This window comes from Triticum aestivum, chromosome 5B (genome assembly GCF_018294505.1).
Source record: "Triticum aestivum cultivar Chinese Spring chromosome 5B, IWGSC CS RefSeq v2.1, whole genome shotgun sequence".
Taxonomy (NCBI): domain Eukaryota; kingdom Viridiplantae; phylum Streptophyta; class Magnoliopsida; order Poales; family Poaceae; genus Triticum; species Triticum aestivum.
Genome location: NC_057807.1, coordinates 324,482,244 through 324,498,009, shown reverse-complemented (window position 1 = coordinate 324,498,009; position 15,766 = coordinate 324,482,244). Strand labels below are relative to the sequence as shown.

The 15,766-nt window shown below is 43.9% G+C and overlaps 1 protein-coding gene across 1 annotated transcript; it reads right to left on the bottom strand.

Annotated features, from left to right (window-relative positions):
- Positions 1-909: 909 nt before the first annotated feature.
- On the bottom strand, positions 910-6,752 carry LOC123111647 (ferrochelatase-2, chloroplastic). The gene is made up of 9 exons (XM_044532474.1): positions 6,493-6,752; positions 5,312-5,645; positions 4,603-4,746; positions 4,304-4,405; positions 3,843-3,946; positions 3,634-3,760; positions 2,477-2,629; positions 2,145-2,245; positions 910-1,633 (listed from the first exon to the last, which is right to left on the bottom strand). The coding sequence occupies exons 1-9, from the start codon at positions 6,564-6,566 to the stop codon at positions 1,318-1,320; spliced, it is 1,455 nt and encodes a 484-aa protein (XP_044388409.1). The 5' UTR covers positions 6,567-6,752; the 3' UTR covers positions 910-1,317.
- Between the last annotated feature and the right edge of the window lie 9,014 nt (positions 6,753-15,766).

Sequence of the window (15,766 nt, the reverse complement as noted above, 5' to 3'; positions counted from 1 at the left end):
ATTGCTATTCCCATTTCCGGTCGAGCAATTATATACTCCCTCCGTTCCCAAATATTTGTCTTTCTAGCCATCTTAAATGGACTACAACATACGGATGTATGTAGACATATTTTAGAGTGTAGATTCACTCATTTTACTTCGTATGTAGTCACTTATTGAAATCTCTAGAAAGACAATTATTTAGGAACGGAGGGAGTACGTACTAATGAAAAGGAGGTTAACCTGGTTAGAAATACGCATGGATCGTTATGCTTCCAATTAAATTTTTGCACGGCGTGTCGGCTAAATTTGTCCGGGCGCGCTTGACATCGATCAGTGCGTGTACATATACAGATACCAAAATGCTGGTTTCGATCTGACGTGAACTAAACTGCATTAATCAACACGCTACGTCTCTTTTTCTTTGCGATCAAGAATCAATCCAGCTGCGGATTTTGTTTCCAGGGAACGTCAGATTGACGGTTGACGTTTTGCAATCAGATGTTATCCGTCAAAATGAATAAAATGCCTTGACGAACGGTTCTAAAAAAAGCGAATGTCAGACTGTCATAACGCTAGCCAATGTCCTTGTTTTATACCCACTTCGATCCATAAGTGTCATGGTTTTAGTTAGCATATACTCCTTCCGTTCCAAAATAGATGACGATAGTACAAAGTTGGGTCATCTATTTTGAAACGGAGGGAGTAAATCTTTGATTACAGATTGGTGCTCAACAAGTCATTATGCATACATTAAAACTAGCACTAATTAACGGGGAATATAATTATTTATATAAGAACCTAAAGAGAGGTTCGCAGAAGATTAAACAAAACTACTCCCTCCATCCCCATAATGTAAGACGTTTTTTGACACTACACTATGGGACTGAGGGAGTAACATACATGTTCAACGATGTGACCATATACTCCTTTAAGCACCAGTATATAAGCATCTGCCATTATACATGCAGGTGGTACATGACTCGTTCATACAACGGGTAAATGCTTACTCACCATGTGCCCCCAGTTTTTATAGAAAGATGAAGTACCTATGACATTGTCGCTAGGTTATTGGCAAGACATAAGTGAAAAACAATGCTTTTCTTTCAACTAACTAGAAAAGGAAGGGGGCTCTTAGGCGACTAGACCGAGGAAACCTCCACTACTGGTTGAACTGAAACTCTTGCCTTTCTTTCTCGCCCAGAAATTATCTTGTTATTATCATGGCAGTCTACCACAAAAAAAATAAATTATAAATTATTCAACAGCAAATCTATATGGTTTCTAGTTACAATCGCCAAAATGGTTACCCACGGAGCATCGATAAAAATAAGCAGCTCAATGAAGAGTGTTCCGGAAAGCGGAAACTAGCCTCGGTGATAACAGCAGGAAGAAGGCCAGGACCGAGCCAAAGAACATCTTGGTCAGGTAATGCATCATGTCCATGTCAGAGTCAGTATCCTTGACCTTTCTGGTCGCCATCGCGGAGGCAGAGGGAAGGGCTTCGACGACAGCGTCAGCGAGATCCGAGATGAAGGATGAAGTGCATCCAAGAGCTGGAACCCTGCCCCAGTTCTCAATGCCCGACTCTAGAGCCAACTCCCTGTACTCCATGTCGATTTCCTCCAGTGTCTCGATATGCTCGCTCACGAAGCTGGATTTGAATTTAGCAAATGATGTAAGCGTAGTCGAAAGAGGGTCGCATGGAGTTAAAAAAACAGACTTGAAGATGTACTTTGGACTGTGCATGACTTGAAGATGTAGCTTCAACTTAGATAAACATATATGAAACCAAAATTGTGGTTCGAAAATGGCCACTGACATATTAATATTGACAGATACGGCAAATGACACCAACGCAATAAACACAAACAACACCACAATAAGCAAGCAGCAGACAGGTACATGATGTTCAGGTAGAATTCACATAAGCACACAAAATGCTAAATTAAGATAAAATAGAGCTGGCTGGTAAAGTGATGATGATATTATAATAGTAGGAAATATTGCTACAGAAAGAGTAACAGATGCACTTGAAATTGGTTCCGGTGATCAGTGTGAACAGAAGTACACAAAACCAAAGAAAACAGATAAAGCTGCATCAAAAACCCTTATTGTTGTCCTAAAAATACTGAACTGGTATAGTATAAAAAGTTGATGATTACCTTACTGGGACAGCCAGGAGACTCTTTACACCCTTTTGACCAAGTTCAACTAAAACTTCATCAGTATATGGCTTAAGCCATTGAACTGGTCCCACGCGACTCTGCCATTGCGCAGAAAGGTTAATGTGGGAGCATTAGGTAAAGAAAAGGAGAAATAAAAACTGTGCGATGTCTTCCACCATGTAGATTTGTAGGGTATTATGGTCAAAATTTGGTTTCTAGCTTCTAAGTACAAAAGTATAACATTTATATCCTTGAAATTTCCTACAAAATGCTTTCATAACCCTTAACAGTGATTACAAGATAAGTATTTATTCATCATTTCTCCTTACCTGGTAAGCCAGAGTATGGTCATTCAAGGTTCCTCTGGATTTCAACTCCTCCATGATCAAAGCAATGCAGTCTTCCATCTGATCTCTGTATGGATCTCCAGCATCCTTAACATAAGTAAGTGGTACTCCATGTGCACTGAAGAATATCATAACCTGCGAATTATAAAACATAACGTCAGAATGATATTACCTTCTATTCGTTATTTATTCAACAAAATTGCACTTGCAAAATACATTTCATTTCAGATTTTAAAATACTCTTCAACTTATAACATTATTCACACTCAAAAGTCCATAGAAGTTATAAAGCATTAAATATTGCAGGTCTTTTACAAACAGTCTACTGACATAGCTCTCCTGTGCTCAACCAGAAGAATAACTTTTGTAGGTATTACCGCTTAAATCTATCCAAATAACCAGAAATATTGTAGTGTACAACATCTGCTAAGAATGTTACATTGAGATCACAGTATTGTTTTGACGATTACTTCATCAGAATACTGCTCTAAATTAGCTGCATATATCTCTTTGCAGATCATTTTTCAAGTGCCTAGCATACTTCAGTATTTGGCAAAAATAAGTGGATGCTAAGCTAGTGACTGAGTCGATCTGCATTCTCTAGTACAAACTGATAGTTATATTCCTCATTTCTACTCAATTCAGTTAGAAGTAGTTGAAGTACCACTTCCACCCAATTCAGTTAGAAATACTGGCAAGTAGGGCCGGACACTCAAGTATTTTGAGCGGGGCAAATTACTCGAGTGGGGGCATTTTCTCAAAAATTCAAAAACTGACGCATTTTTCCTAAAAATATAAACAGATTTTATTGGAATATCAAAATTTGAGTGGCCCCCATTGACCTCAATGTGGCTCCACCCCTGCTGGCAAGTAATGCAGTATGCTATTCTCTCAAATGATGGGGTAATGGTTATGCTGAGACTATAAATACAAATACATCTAATGATTTAATTACAACTTACTGTCCAGACTCCAGAGGCAGGGGCCTGTAAAAATTCCCAAAGCACAGGCCCAAGGAAATTTCTATATGAAAGAATGTACAGCACACCGAATGGCTATGCTGCAAGTTTGCAACTAATCCTACAGATCAACAACGACTAATGATACAACCCAGAAGCAAAAACAAGGGATGTGCAAACCTCTTCAGGATTCGTAAAAACTGATAGTTCCTTCTCAATTAAGTCAGCCATTGATTTCACATAGCCCTCACGCTGGTACCAAGATTCAATAATGGAAATTGGCAAGCCAGCAAAGTATGGATCTTCCCTGCACGAATGCCGCCATATCAGATTTTCAGGTTCTACATAGTCTGAAAAATGAGGTTTCATTAAAGAAGGTAATTGCCTACTTGACAATGTTTTGGAGAACGCGGATGCTAGACCCGCTTGTTGATATGGAGTATTGAGGGTACAATGGAAGAACCACAAGCTTTGTAATTTTATCCTTCTTAATCTATCATCAATCAAAATAGTAGAAAAACAGTAAACATCTGTTAAAAAATTGGAAATCACTTAGATAAAACCAAAGTACAAAATTCTTGTCCCTAAAAATGTAATACATGTTGCAAGATAGTCAAGAACATACAAAAAATTACATAGTTAGATTCAACAAAAGTAAAACAAAATCATATTAAAATGAAAATAAGATGGATGGTGACGATGAGATATAAATCTAGAACAATCATATGAGTTAATTAATTACCACAGAAAAATAATAATTGAACAAAAAGACCAAGAAACTATTGTTGCCACTTACAGGAAGAACAAAAGGATTAAAGGCCTTTAAAATCGATTAGGGAGGAGGTCTAACCTGATCGATGGCTTCTTCGGTGAATGGGTACCAATACCGCATTCCAACATATATATCTGCTTCCAAGTTCTTACTTTTTAGTGCAACCTTCAAAGCATTTGCCTGAAGATAAAGTAATTCAGCTAAGAATGTGATAAATCTATTTTATTAAAACAAGTAATACTGAATATGATATATGCAACTATGGTGAAAGTTACAGAGTTTAACGAGTTTGTGGCAAAGCTGCTGAATCACAACTACATAGCTGTTAAACACACACAAAAAAAAAACAGAGTGTGGTTAGACTGATGAACTTTTACCTGCTCGTCGGTAATTTTCCGCAGAGGTGATCCACCACCAATTGAGGCATACCCCTCTTTACTCTTAGGAGCTCTAAAAGTAGAAATAAGTTTGGCCAGTGGTCTTTGAAGAAACCTGAACAGCCTAGGGAGTCGGATGATATCCTGGGTAACAATTATAAAGTCAAAACTGAATTACCCAGTTGAAAGTACTGAAATCAAACAATAACACAAGATAATTAAGAAACAGATAGGGCTATGTGGTTCGCATTGGGATAACTACCATGCAAAGGACAGCCAGAGATAACATGACTTGTGATAAACAAGAGGCCATAGACTAGGATGATGAGCCTTATACTCTAGCTAGAGACTTAATTCTCTATTATCTCATCCAAAATGATGCATGGCTCTCCCTTTTAGGGCTTCTTCAAATATACCATGATCTACTCAATCTCTTCAGATGAACAGAGAATTTGAACTTAAACCTGTTTCAATTCGAAGCGAACAGTTCTAGTCTATCCTTATCCAAATAATGAAATAATCCTTTATAGGGAGGACATGATCCTTCCTAAGAAAAAATCCCATGTATCTAAAGAAGTTAATCTCTATTCGTCAAACAAATCCTCTGAGGGGGTAAACCTAACTAAGAGAATTAATCATTGGTTACACATAATTAGCAAGGAACATGGGAAGTTGCATTGGAAATTAAGCATGTGGTATGATCACTTACTGGATCAGCAAAGAGGTTGAACAAAAATGGTTGAACATCATTGAGGGTCTCTGGACCACCAAGATTTAATAAGAGCACTCCAACCTTTTCCTCAACAGCATGTGAAGATACACCTTTGACATCTTCATCAAAAGTAGTGCATACATCGGTAGAGGTGGATCTCACAGAAAGATGGTGCTGATGTTTAGGTACCGGACTTCTGTGAACCAAACCAGAGGTTCCCCTTGCTTTTCCACTTGCTGACAACAGCAAGGGTTTAACCTTCCCATGCAAGTTTTGCTCGCATTTGGTAGAACCAGCAAGGTTTGTAGAACATCTGACTTTACCACATGACCTGTCAATGGTAGCACAGTCAACAAAATAACACAACAAAAACAAAAGTTACACTGTATTTCTCCAGGGGAAATATCATGTGAGTATAAACTTCAGCACATCTCAAAATGCAATCAGAAGCTAGATCAATCTATCAACATTATGCTAAATTTATCGCAAATTCACTTCAGACTATCTACTGACCGTAGATTTCTTTAAGCAATATTAATCACTAATTGATCAAATATATCTCAGAAATCATGTCTTATGAACTCATGAATTTATGTGCTGTACACAATCAACAGGACAGTGCATATTTTCAGGATTAATCAACTTTCTTACAGACCATTAGCACTCTGAGCATTCTTGACAACCATTTGATCCATAAACCTGTCTCTAGGTAGAGTCACCTCTAATAAGACAGTTTGATTTTGGCAGTTCCAAACAAACATTAATTTTACTCCATCATGTGTTCAAACTGTGCTGCTCCACGGATGTTCAGAAATGAAAAAACTGCTTCCCTTACAGGTTTCAGGAGCTCCAGACAATTAACTGATTCCAGGATTCGCCACAAGATCCTCACTCCAGAAAAAAAGAACATTGTAGCAAGTGCACATTTTCTTTTACATTGGGTTTAGTTTTGACACAACGGGCGCACAGCGGGGCTAATCCGATTTCGGTGCCAGATAACAACTGAACCATCACAAAATTCTAGCGACCGCGACCGCGACAGCTCCATAACAAAAACCGAAACCCCCCACCGAAATCTAGTTCGCGCCGGCGGCAGCACGCCCGCCATCCAGATCAGCGATCAGATATTAAAAAGAACGAGACAAACACATGAACGGCGAGAAGCGAAGGGCACTCACGTCGTGGAGCCGCTCTTCCCCAAGAATTTCCCGGAGCGCCCCAGATCAAGAGCCCCGGAGCGGACGCACTCCATGGAGGACAAAGGGGAGGGCTGAGCGCGGAGGACGGAGGAGATCTGCAGCGGCTTGCGACTCTGGCGTCTTCTTCCCCTCTCTCCTCACCCTTTCTGGAATCAAAGTTTCTTCGCTTCTCAGTCTGGGTCAAATACGGCAGCGAATCGGCAACTACCCTCTCCCTCGCCCATTCCTTCGCTCACGTTCTTCCACGGAGGCTGTAGGCCCCGCACGGAGCTGGGCGCACCGGATCCCACCGCGCGCTAATCTTGAAGCAGGTTTCACTTGCTTTTTGTACATGAAATTTTAACAAGAAAGAAAAACATGGAAATATATTAAAAAATTCTATGCACACATCATATGAGCCCATAGAAATACTCCCTTCATCAGGAAAATTTTGTCCATCAAATGGATGTATCTAGCACCATATATTCATTGGACGAAGGGAGTAAGTACTAAAACAGGGCAGCAAGTCATTTTTATCTTCTTTTTTGCGGGTGAACTTACTCAAGTGGGATCAATGCCACGGTCTGCATTACAAAGCTCAATAACTTCTGACAAGCCAGAGTTTTTCTTCCGATAAAGGATAGATTTTATTGACTCAAAATGAAGCATCAAAAGGATACAAACACAATAAGTACACACCCGGTCTCTGCATAACTAGGATGCACACAACCAACACCAACTCACACACAAAAACACGCCGGCAAATAGCAAAGTCAGATATGACCAAAGCTATGTGTAGGCGAGAAAAAACCAAAGCAATCAGATCCACAATCAGCAAACTAGAACAATGACCATATCTGCACCAATCATCTCATGACACCACACGGACAACTAGATTCTTCAACAGTAACGCCTTCAGTAAGGGAGCAACACTCAAGCGTCGCCGTCACCGGATCCAACAACCCAAGGCTAGAATCTGGGTTTTCACCCTGAAGAATCAGTCTGAGCATTCCGCACAATGCCTTCAACAAGGTAACGACGTTAAAACATCGCCGTTGCCAGGTATACCCAAATTGGGTCAGACCTAGACTTTCAACCCGGAGCTCGACACCGGGTGCTCAAGTAGCACCACCATCGAAGTCACTCATGTGTTGTCGCCACCACTTTTCCGCGATCCCAGCAGCTACCTGCGATGTACCGCCGCTGCCGCACAACCATCTCTCTGCATCAAGACTTCATACGTAGTTTGCATCTCACCGCCGAAGTCGACCATCGGTTTGCAGAGATGAAACTCTCACAAAATCTTTCATTGGAGACCACAATCCACAAATGAGACCGCCACCACAGGCCGAAGTGATTCCCACACATAGTTGTTATCACAGTCGAGCTAGCCCAAGGAACCACCTTGATCTGCCATGGAAGGATCAGAGCGACCACCGACCCCGAGCATGCCCTGCCCCAATCCGGACCCGAAGATGCATGAGCTCGGGACCAAGGCAGGCCGGCAAGGACCAACTCCTAGATCGATAGATTAGGCGCGTTGATGCTGATGTCGCTAGATCCGTACCCGATCTGGCAGAGCACTCGAACCAAGCGCTCTGTCGCTAGAGTCTGCACCTACGCTTTGCAGCGACGACCATCTTGCCCCGGGGAACGGTGGAGGACGGCTTCCACCCGTACAACATGAGCGAGATGGGAGTGATCTGCTGCTGGTAGCCTCAAGGGATGCGAGACGACAAGGACGAAGGCACGCCACCACCGTCGGCCACCCAGGGCAAAACCATGGGGCGCCAACCGGCAGCGGAAAGGAGGAGAGGCACAGGAAGATCCGTTGCTGGCGGCGGCACTAGGTGGCCACCCGAGCCGCCCTAGCGAGCGATGCGGGGGCGATTTGACAAGACAGAGTTAAGCCAAATGACAGTTCTACTCTGAGTTCTAGCAAACTTAGCCAAAAAATAGCTAACACTATTCTGACTATGATGAACATGATTAAATGTAATTCTACGGAGACTCCTGAGATGCTTGATTTCCTTCACCAGTGAAGAGAAGATCGATCTATCAGTTGACTCATCAATCACCATGCTCACAGCTTGTTGGGAATCCATCTCCACATGAATAGGCAACTCCGTCTCTGAATGGCAACTGAAAGCCCCTTCATACATGCACTAAGCTCCGCTTCAAAGTGTTTCTGCAGGAGAAAAATCTCCCTGCATGATGTGTAAATGATCTGACCCATATTATCCTGGAGTACCATACCAACTCCTGCACTTCCATCAACTGACCAAGAACCATTTGTGTTGAGTTTAGTCCAGCCCTCCATTGGCAACACCCATGGGATGCACCGAGGTGTAGGTGATATCACAAGTGGTTCATATAGATGATCATGAGACCACTTGCTTCCCCTTTAACAAATCCTCGTCCGAGTACTTAAGTGATAAGAGCGAGTCCAAGTAGCTCATCAGGATACGCTTGGACACATCCATCGGCAACGTATCCTTGTTATGAGTCACTTCATTACGTTTATGTCATACCCGCCATAGTGTCATCATTAGCATGCACCTATCAATCTCAAGAAGTGCATGGAGTGCCTCCAATAGCCATTCAGTGCTTGTATTCTTCATTTCCTCTAGCTGTGGTAAACGCCAAACAGTTGACATGCATTCCCACAATTGCACTGCCAGAGGGCATTTACATAATGCAGGGAATGTATCTACCTCTTCCCAATTGCAAGTCATTTTTAGCAATTCATCTTCACTAATTTTCTCAAAAAGGTTGTCATTAATTGATGAGATTAGTGTTAGTATTGATCTTTCCACTAATGGGCCCAAAGGCCCATTGGACCCTTGACTCGCTCCCTGATTGGGGGAGCCCAACCCAACTGGGTTGTGGGCGCCTGTCGCGCCGGCTATAAGAGGGAGGTGGGGCCACTAGGGCATGTGCGCCAAAATAGAACCATCACCCACCTCCCTAACCTCATCGATCGAGGAAAGCCGGACAGCGATGGGAAGCTCCACAACGCCTTACCGCACTTCACCGTCGACCCCTACACCTACCGTCGCTGCCCGTGCGCAGACCTTCATCGACGAACCAGCGATGGCCGAAACGCTAAGGTATACACACAAACAGATCATAGACAGACTATAGATAGTTCAATCTACTCCGAAACCCTAGCCTAGTCGATCCGATGGTCCTAACAATGGTATCATATGCTATCTAGGATTAGTTTTTCGGGTAGAAACAGATGAGATCCGCCCATCCCCTTACCATGTTTCGGATCGGATGCCGAAGTTTCCACAGACCCCGTGGGGGCAAAGGGCACCACGGCCAAACCGTTCGACGGTGGCGCGCTCATCGTAAGGGGAACGCGTGACCGGCGAAGGGGTCGACAATGGCGCCACCATTCCATCGTCGTCCATCGGGCGCGAGTGGAGCAGAGGAGGCGCAACACGTCTCGCGTCTCTCTCTGTCACAAAAAAGGTGGATTGAGAAGAGGAATGGAAAGGGAAGGGGGGCTCGCGCTGGCGCAGCTCGCTGCCGTCGCCGGCGGCCGGAGTGCAGTCGCGTCCCTCTCTGCCACTGGATGTGGTGGATGGAGGGAGAAAAGGAAGGAGGAAGGAAAGGGGGAAAAGTGTTGGGGTACGTAGTAATTTCAAAAATTTCCTACGCACACGCAAGATCATGGTGATGCATAACAAAGAGCGGGAGAGTGTTGTCCGCGTACCCTCGTAGACTATAAGCGGAAGCGTTATGACAACACGGTTGATGTAGTCGTACGTCTTCATGATCTGACCGATCCTATTACCAAAAGTACGGTACCTCCGCGATCTGCACACGTTCGGCTCGGTGACGTCCCATGAACTCACGATCCAGCAGAGTGTCGAGGGAGAGCTTCGTCAGCACGACGGCACGATAACGGTGATGATGAAGCTACCGGCACAGGGCTTCGCCTAAGCACTACAACAATATGACCGAGGAGGATTATGGTGGAGGGGGGGACCACACACGGCCAAGAGATCAATGATCAACTTGTGTGTCTATGGGGTGCCCCCTGGCCACGTATATAAAAGAGGGAGGAGGAAGAGGCCGGCCTAGGAGGGGTGCGCCTATAGGGGAGTCCAACTAGGATTCCCAATCATAGTTGGAGTCCCCTTCCTTTTCCAAGAGGGGAGAGAGCGAAGGAATAGGAGAGGGAGAAGGAAAGAGAGGGGGGGCGCCCCCTCCCTAGTCCAATTCGGACTTGCCATGGGGGGGGGGGCGCGACCACCCCTTGAGGCCCTTCTCTCCTTTCCCGTATGGCCCATTAAGTGTTGGAAATATGCCCTAGAGGCAATAGTAAATTAGTTATTATTATTATATTTCCCTGTTCATGATAATCGTTTATTATCCATGCTATAATTGTATTGATAGGAAACTCAGATACATGTGTGGGTACATAGACAACACCATGTCCCTAGTAAGCCTCTAGTTGACTAGCTCGTTGATCAATAGATGGTTACAGTTTCCTGACCATGGACATTGGATGTCATTGATAACGGGCTCACATCATTAGGAGAATGATGTGATGGACAAGACCCAATCCTAAGCCTAGCACAAAGATCGTGTAGTTCGTATGCTAAAGCTTTTCTAATGTCAAGTATCATTTCCTTAGACCATGAGATTGTGCAACTCCCGGATACCGTAGGAATGCTTTGGGTGTACCAAACGTCACAACGTAACTGGGTGGCTATAAAGGTGCACTACGGGTATCTCCGAAAGTGTCTGTTGAGTTGGCACGAATCGAGACTGGGATTTGTCACTCCGTGTGACGGAGAGGTATCTCTGGGCCCACTCGGTAGGACATCATCATAATGTGCACAATGTGACCAAGGGGTTGATCACGGGATGATGTGTTACGGAACGAGTAAAGAGACTTGCCGGTAACGAGATTGAACAAGGTATCGGGATACCGACGATCGAATCTCGGGCAAGTACAATACCGCTAGACAAAGGGAATTGAATACGGGATTGATTGAATCCTCGACATCGTGGTTCATCCAATGAGATCATCGTGGAACATGTGGGAGCCAACATGGGTATCCAGATCCCGCTGTTGGTTATTGACCGGAGAATGTCTCGGTCATGTCTGCATGGTTCCCGAACCCGTAGGGTCTACACACTTAAGGTTCGATGACGCTAGGGTGATAGGGAATAGATATACGTGGTTACCGAATGTTGTTTGGAGTCCCGGATGAGATCCCGGACGTCACGAGGAGTTCCGGAATGGTCCGGAGGTAAATATTTATATATGGGAAGTCCTGTTTTGGTCACCGGAAAAGTTTCGGGTGCTATCGGTAACATACCGGGACCACCGGGCGGGTCCCGGGGGTCCACCAAGTGGGGCCACTGGCCCCAGAGGGCTGCATGGGCCAAGTGTGGGAGGGGACCAGCCCAAGGTGGGCTGGTGCGCCCCCCACCAGGGCCCAAGGCGCCTAGGGTTTGGGGAGGGGGCGCCTCCACCTTGCTTGGGGGGCAAGTTTCCCCCTTTCCCTCCCCCTTTGGCCGCTACCCTAGATGGGTTTTGGGGCTGCCGCACCCCTTGGGGTGGGAACCCTAGAGGGGACAGAACCCCCTCCCCTTCCCCTATATATACTTGAGGTATTGGGGGCTGCAAACACATGAGATTTGACCTCTCCCTGGCGCAGCCCTACCTCTCTCCCTCCTCATCTCTCGCGGTGCTTGGCGAAGCCCTGCTGGAATACCACGCTCCTCCATCACCACCATGTCGTTGTGCTGCTGCTGGATGGAGTCTTCCCCAATCTCTCCCTCTCTCCTTGCTGGATCAAGGCATGGGAGACTTCACTGTGCTGCACGTGTGTTGAACGCGGAGGTGCCGTCCGTTCGACACTAGGATCTCCGGTGATTTAGATCACGACGAGTACGACTCCCTCAACCCCGTTCTCTTGAACGCTTCCGCTTAGCGATCTACAAGGGTATGTAGATACACTCCCCTCTCTCTCGTTGCTAGTCTCTCCATAGATAGATCTTGGTGACTCGTAGGAAAATTTTGAATTTCTGCTACGTTCCCTAACAGTGGCATCATGAGCTAGGTCTATTGCGTAGATTCTATGCACGAGTAGAACACAAGTTTTTGTGGGCGTTGATTTTGTTCAATATGCTTACCGTTACTAGTCCAATCTTGTTTCGACGGTATTGTGGGATGAAGTGGCCCGGACTGACCTTACACGTATTCTTACGTGAGACAGGTTCCACCGACTGACATGCACTTGTTGCATAAGGTGGCTAGCGGGTGCCAGTATCTCCCACTTTAGTCGGATTGGATTCGATGAAAAGGGTCCTTATGAAGGGTAAATAGCAATCGACGTATCACGTTGTGGTTTTGCGTAGGTAAGAAACGTTCCTGCTAGAAACCCATAGCAGCCACGTAAAACATGCAAACAACAATTAGAGGACGTCTAACTTGTTTTTGCAGGGTATGCTATGTGATGTGATATGGCCAAAAGCAATGTGATGAATGATATGTGATGTATGAGATTGATCATGTTCTTGTAATAGGAATCACGACTTGCATGTCGATGAGTATGACAACCGGCAGGAGCCATAGGAGTTGTCTTTATTTATTGTATGACCTGCATGTCACTGAACAACGCCATGTAATTACTTTACTTTATTGCTAAACCGGTAGCCATAGTAGTAGAAGTAATAGTTGGCGAGACAACTTCATGGAGACACGATGATGGAGATCATGATGATGGAGATCATGGTGTCATGCCGGTGACGATGATGATCATGGAGCCCCGAAGATGGAGATCAAAAGGAGCAAAATGATATTGGCCATATCATGTCACTTTTTGATTGCATGTGATGTTTATCATGTTTATGCATCTTATTTGCTTAGAACGACGGTAGTAAATAAGATGATCCCTCATTAAAATTTCAAGAAAGTGTTCCCCCTAACTGTGCACCGTTGCGAAAGTTCGTTGTTTCGAAGCACCACGTGATGATCGGGTGTGATAGATTCTAACGTTCACATACAACGGGTGTAAGCCAGATTTACACACGCGAAACACTTAGGTTGACTTGACGAGCCTAGCATGTACAGACATGGCCTCGGAACACAAGAGACCGAAAGGTCGAGCATGAGTCGTATAGTAGATACGATCAACATGAAGATGTTCACCGATGATGACTAGTCCGTCTCACGTAATGATCGGACACGACCTAGTTGACTAGGATCATGTAATCACTTAGATGACTAGAGGGATGTCTATCTGAGTGGGAGTTCATAAGATGAACTTAATTATCCTGAACATAGTCAAAATATTTTTGCAAATTATGTCATAGCTCACGCTTTAGTTCTACTGTTTTAGATATGTTCCTAGAGAAAATTTAGTTGAAAGTTGATAGTAGCAATTATGCGGACTGGGTCCGTAAACTGAGGATTGTCCTCGTTGCTTCGTAGAAGGCTTATGTCCTTAATGCACCGCTCGGTGTGCTGAACCTCGAACGTCTTCTGTGGATGTTGCGAACATTTGACATACACGTTTTGATAACTACGTGATAGTTCAGTTAAATGGTTTAGAGTTGAGGCACCAAAGACGATTTCGAAACATCACGGAACATATGAGATGTTTCGAGGGCTGAAATTGGGATTTCAGGCTCGTGCCCACGTCAAGAGGTATAAGACCTCCGACGATTTTCTTAGCCTGCAAACTAAGGGAGAAAAGCTCAATCGTTGAGCTTGTGCTCAGATTGTCTGAGCACAACAATCACTTGAATCGAGTGGGAGTTGATCTTCCAGATGAGATAGTGATGTTTCTCCGAAGTCATTGCCACCAAGCTGCTAGAGCTTCGTGATGAACTATAACATATTAGGGATAGACATGATGATCCTTGAGACATTCGCGATGTTTGACAGCGCGAAAGTGGAAATCAAGAAGGAGATCAATTGTTGATGGTTAGTGAAACCACTAGTTTCAAGAAGGGCAAGGGCAAGAAGGTATACTTCATGAAATGGCAAAACAGTTGCTGCTCTAGTGAAAACCCAAGGTTGAACCCAAACCCGAGACTAAGTGCTTCTGTAATGAGAGGAACAGACACTAAAGCAGAACCACCCTAGATACTTGGTAGATAAGAAGGCAGGCAAGGTCGACGAAAGTATATTGGATATACATTATGTTAATGTGTACTTTACTAGTACTCCTAGTAGCACCAGGGTATTAGATACCGGTTCGGTTGCTAAGTGTTAGTAACTCGAAATAAAAGCTACGGAATAAAAGGAGACTAGCTAAAGGTGAGCTGACGATATGTGTTGGAATTGTTTCCAAGGTTGATATGATCAAGCATCGCACACTCCCTCTACCATCGAGATTAGTGTTAAACCTAAATAATTGTTATTTGGTGTTTGCGTTGAGCATAGACATGATTGGATTATGTCTATCACAACATGGTTATTCATTTAAGGAGAATAATGGTTACTCTATTTATTTGAATAATACCTTCAATGGTTTTACAACTAAATGAATGGTTTATTGAATCTCGATCGTAGTGATACACACGTTCATGCCAAAAGATATAAGATAGTAATGATAGTACCACTTACTTGTGGCACTGCCATGTAAGTCATATTGGTGTATACGCATGAAGAAACTCCATGCAGATGGATTGTTTGGACTCACTTGATTTTGAATCACTTGAGACATGCAAATCATACCACATGGGCAAGATGACTGAAAAGCCTCGGTTTCAGTAAGATGGAACAAAAGAGAGACTTGTTGGAAGTAATACATTTTGATGTGTGCTATCCAATGAGTGCTGAGGCACGCAGTGGATATCGTGATGTTCTTACTTCACGGATGATTTGAGTAGATACTGAGTATATTTACTTGATGAAACATAAGTCTGAACTATTGAATGGTTCAAGTAATTTCAGAGTGAAGTTGAAGATCATCGTGACAAGAGGATAAAATGTCTATGATATGATCATAGAGATGAATATCTGAGTTATGAGCTTTGGCACGCAATTAAGACATTGTGGAAATTGTTTCACAATTAATACCGCCTGGAACACCATAGTGTGATGGTGTGTCCGAACATCATAGTTGCACCCTATTGGATATGGTGCATACCATGATGTCTCTTATCGAATTACCACTATCGTTCATGGGTTAGGCATTAGAGACAACCGCACTCACTTTAATAGGGCACCACGTAATTCCGTTGAGACGACACTGTTTGAACTATGGTTTGGAGAAACCTAAGTTGTCGTTTCTTAAAA

Bases quoted from the DNA above. Each gene is read 5' to 3' on its own strand.
- LOC123111647 (XM_044532474.1), bottom strand. From the start codon at position 6,566: ATGGAGTGCGTCCGCTCCGGGGCTCTTGATCTGGGGCGCTCCGGGAAA. The intron at 3,761-3,842 runs GTAGGCAATTAC...GCATTCGTGCAG, and splicing joins GTTCTCCAAAACATTGTCAA to GGAAGATCCATACTTTGCTG. The intron at 2,630-3,633 runs GTTTGCACATCC...TATAATTCGCAG, and splicing joins TTTTTACGAATCCTGAAGAG to GTTATGATATTCTTCAGTGC.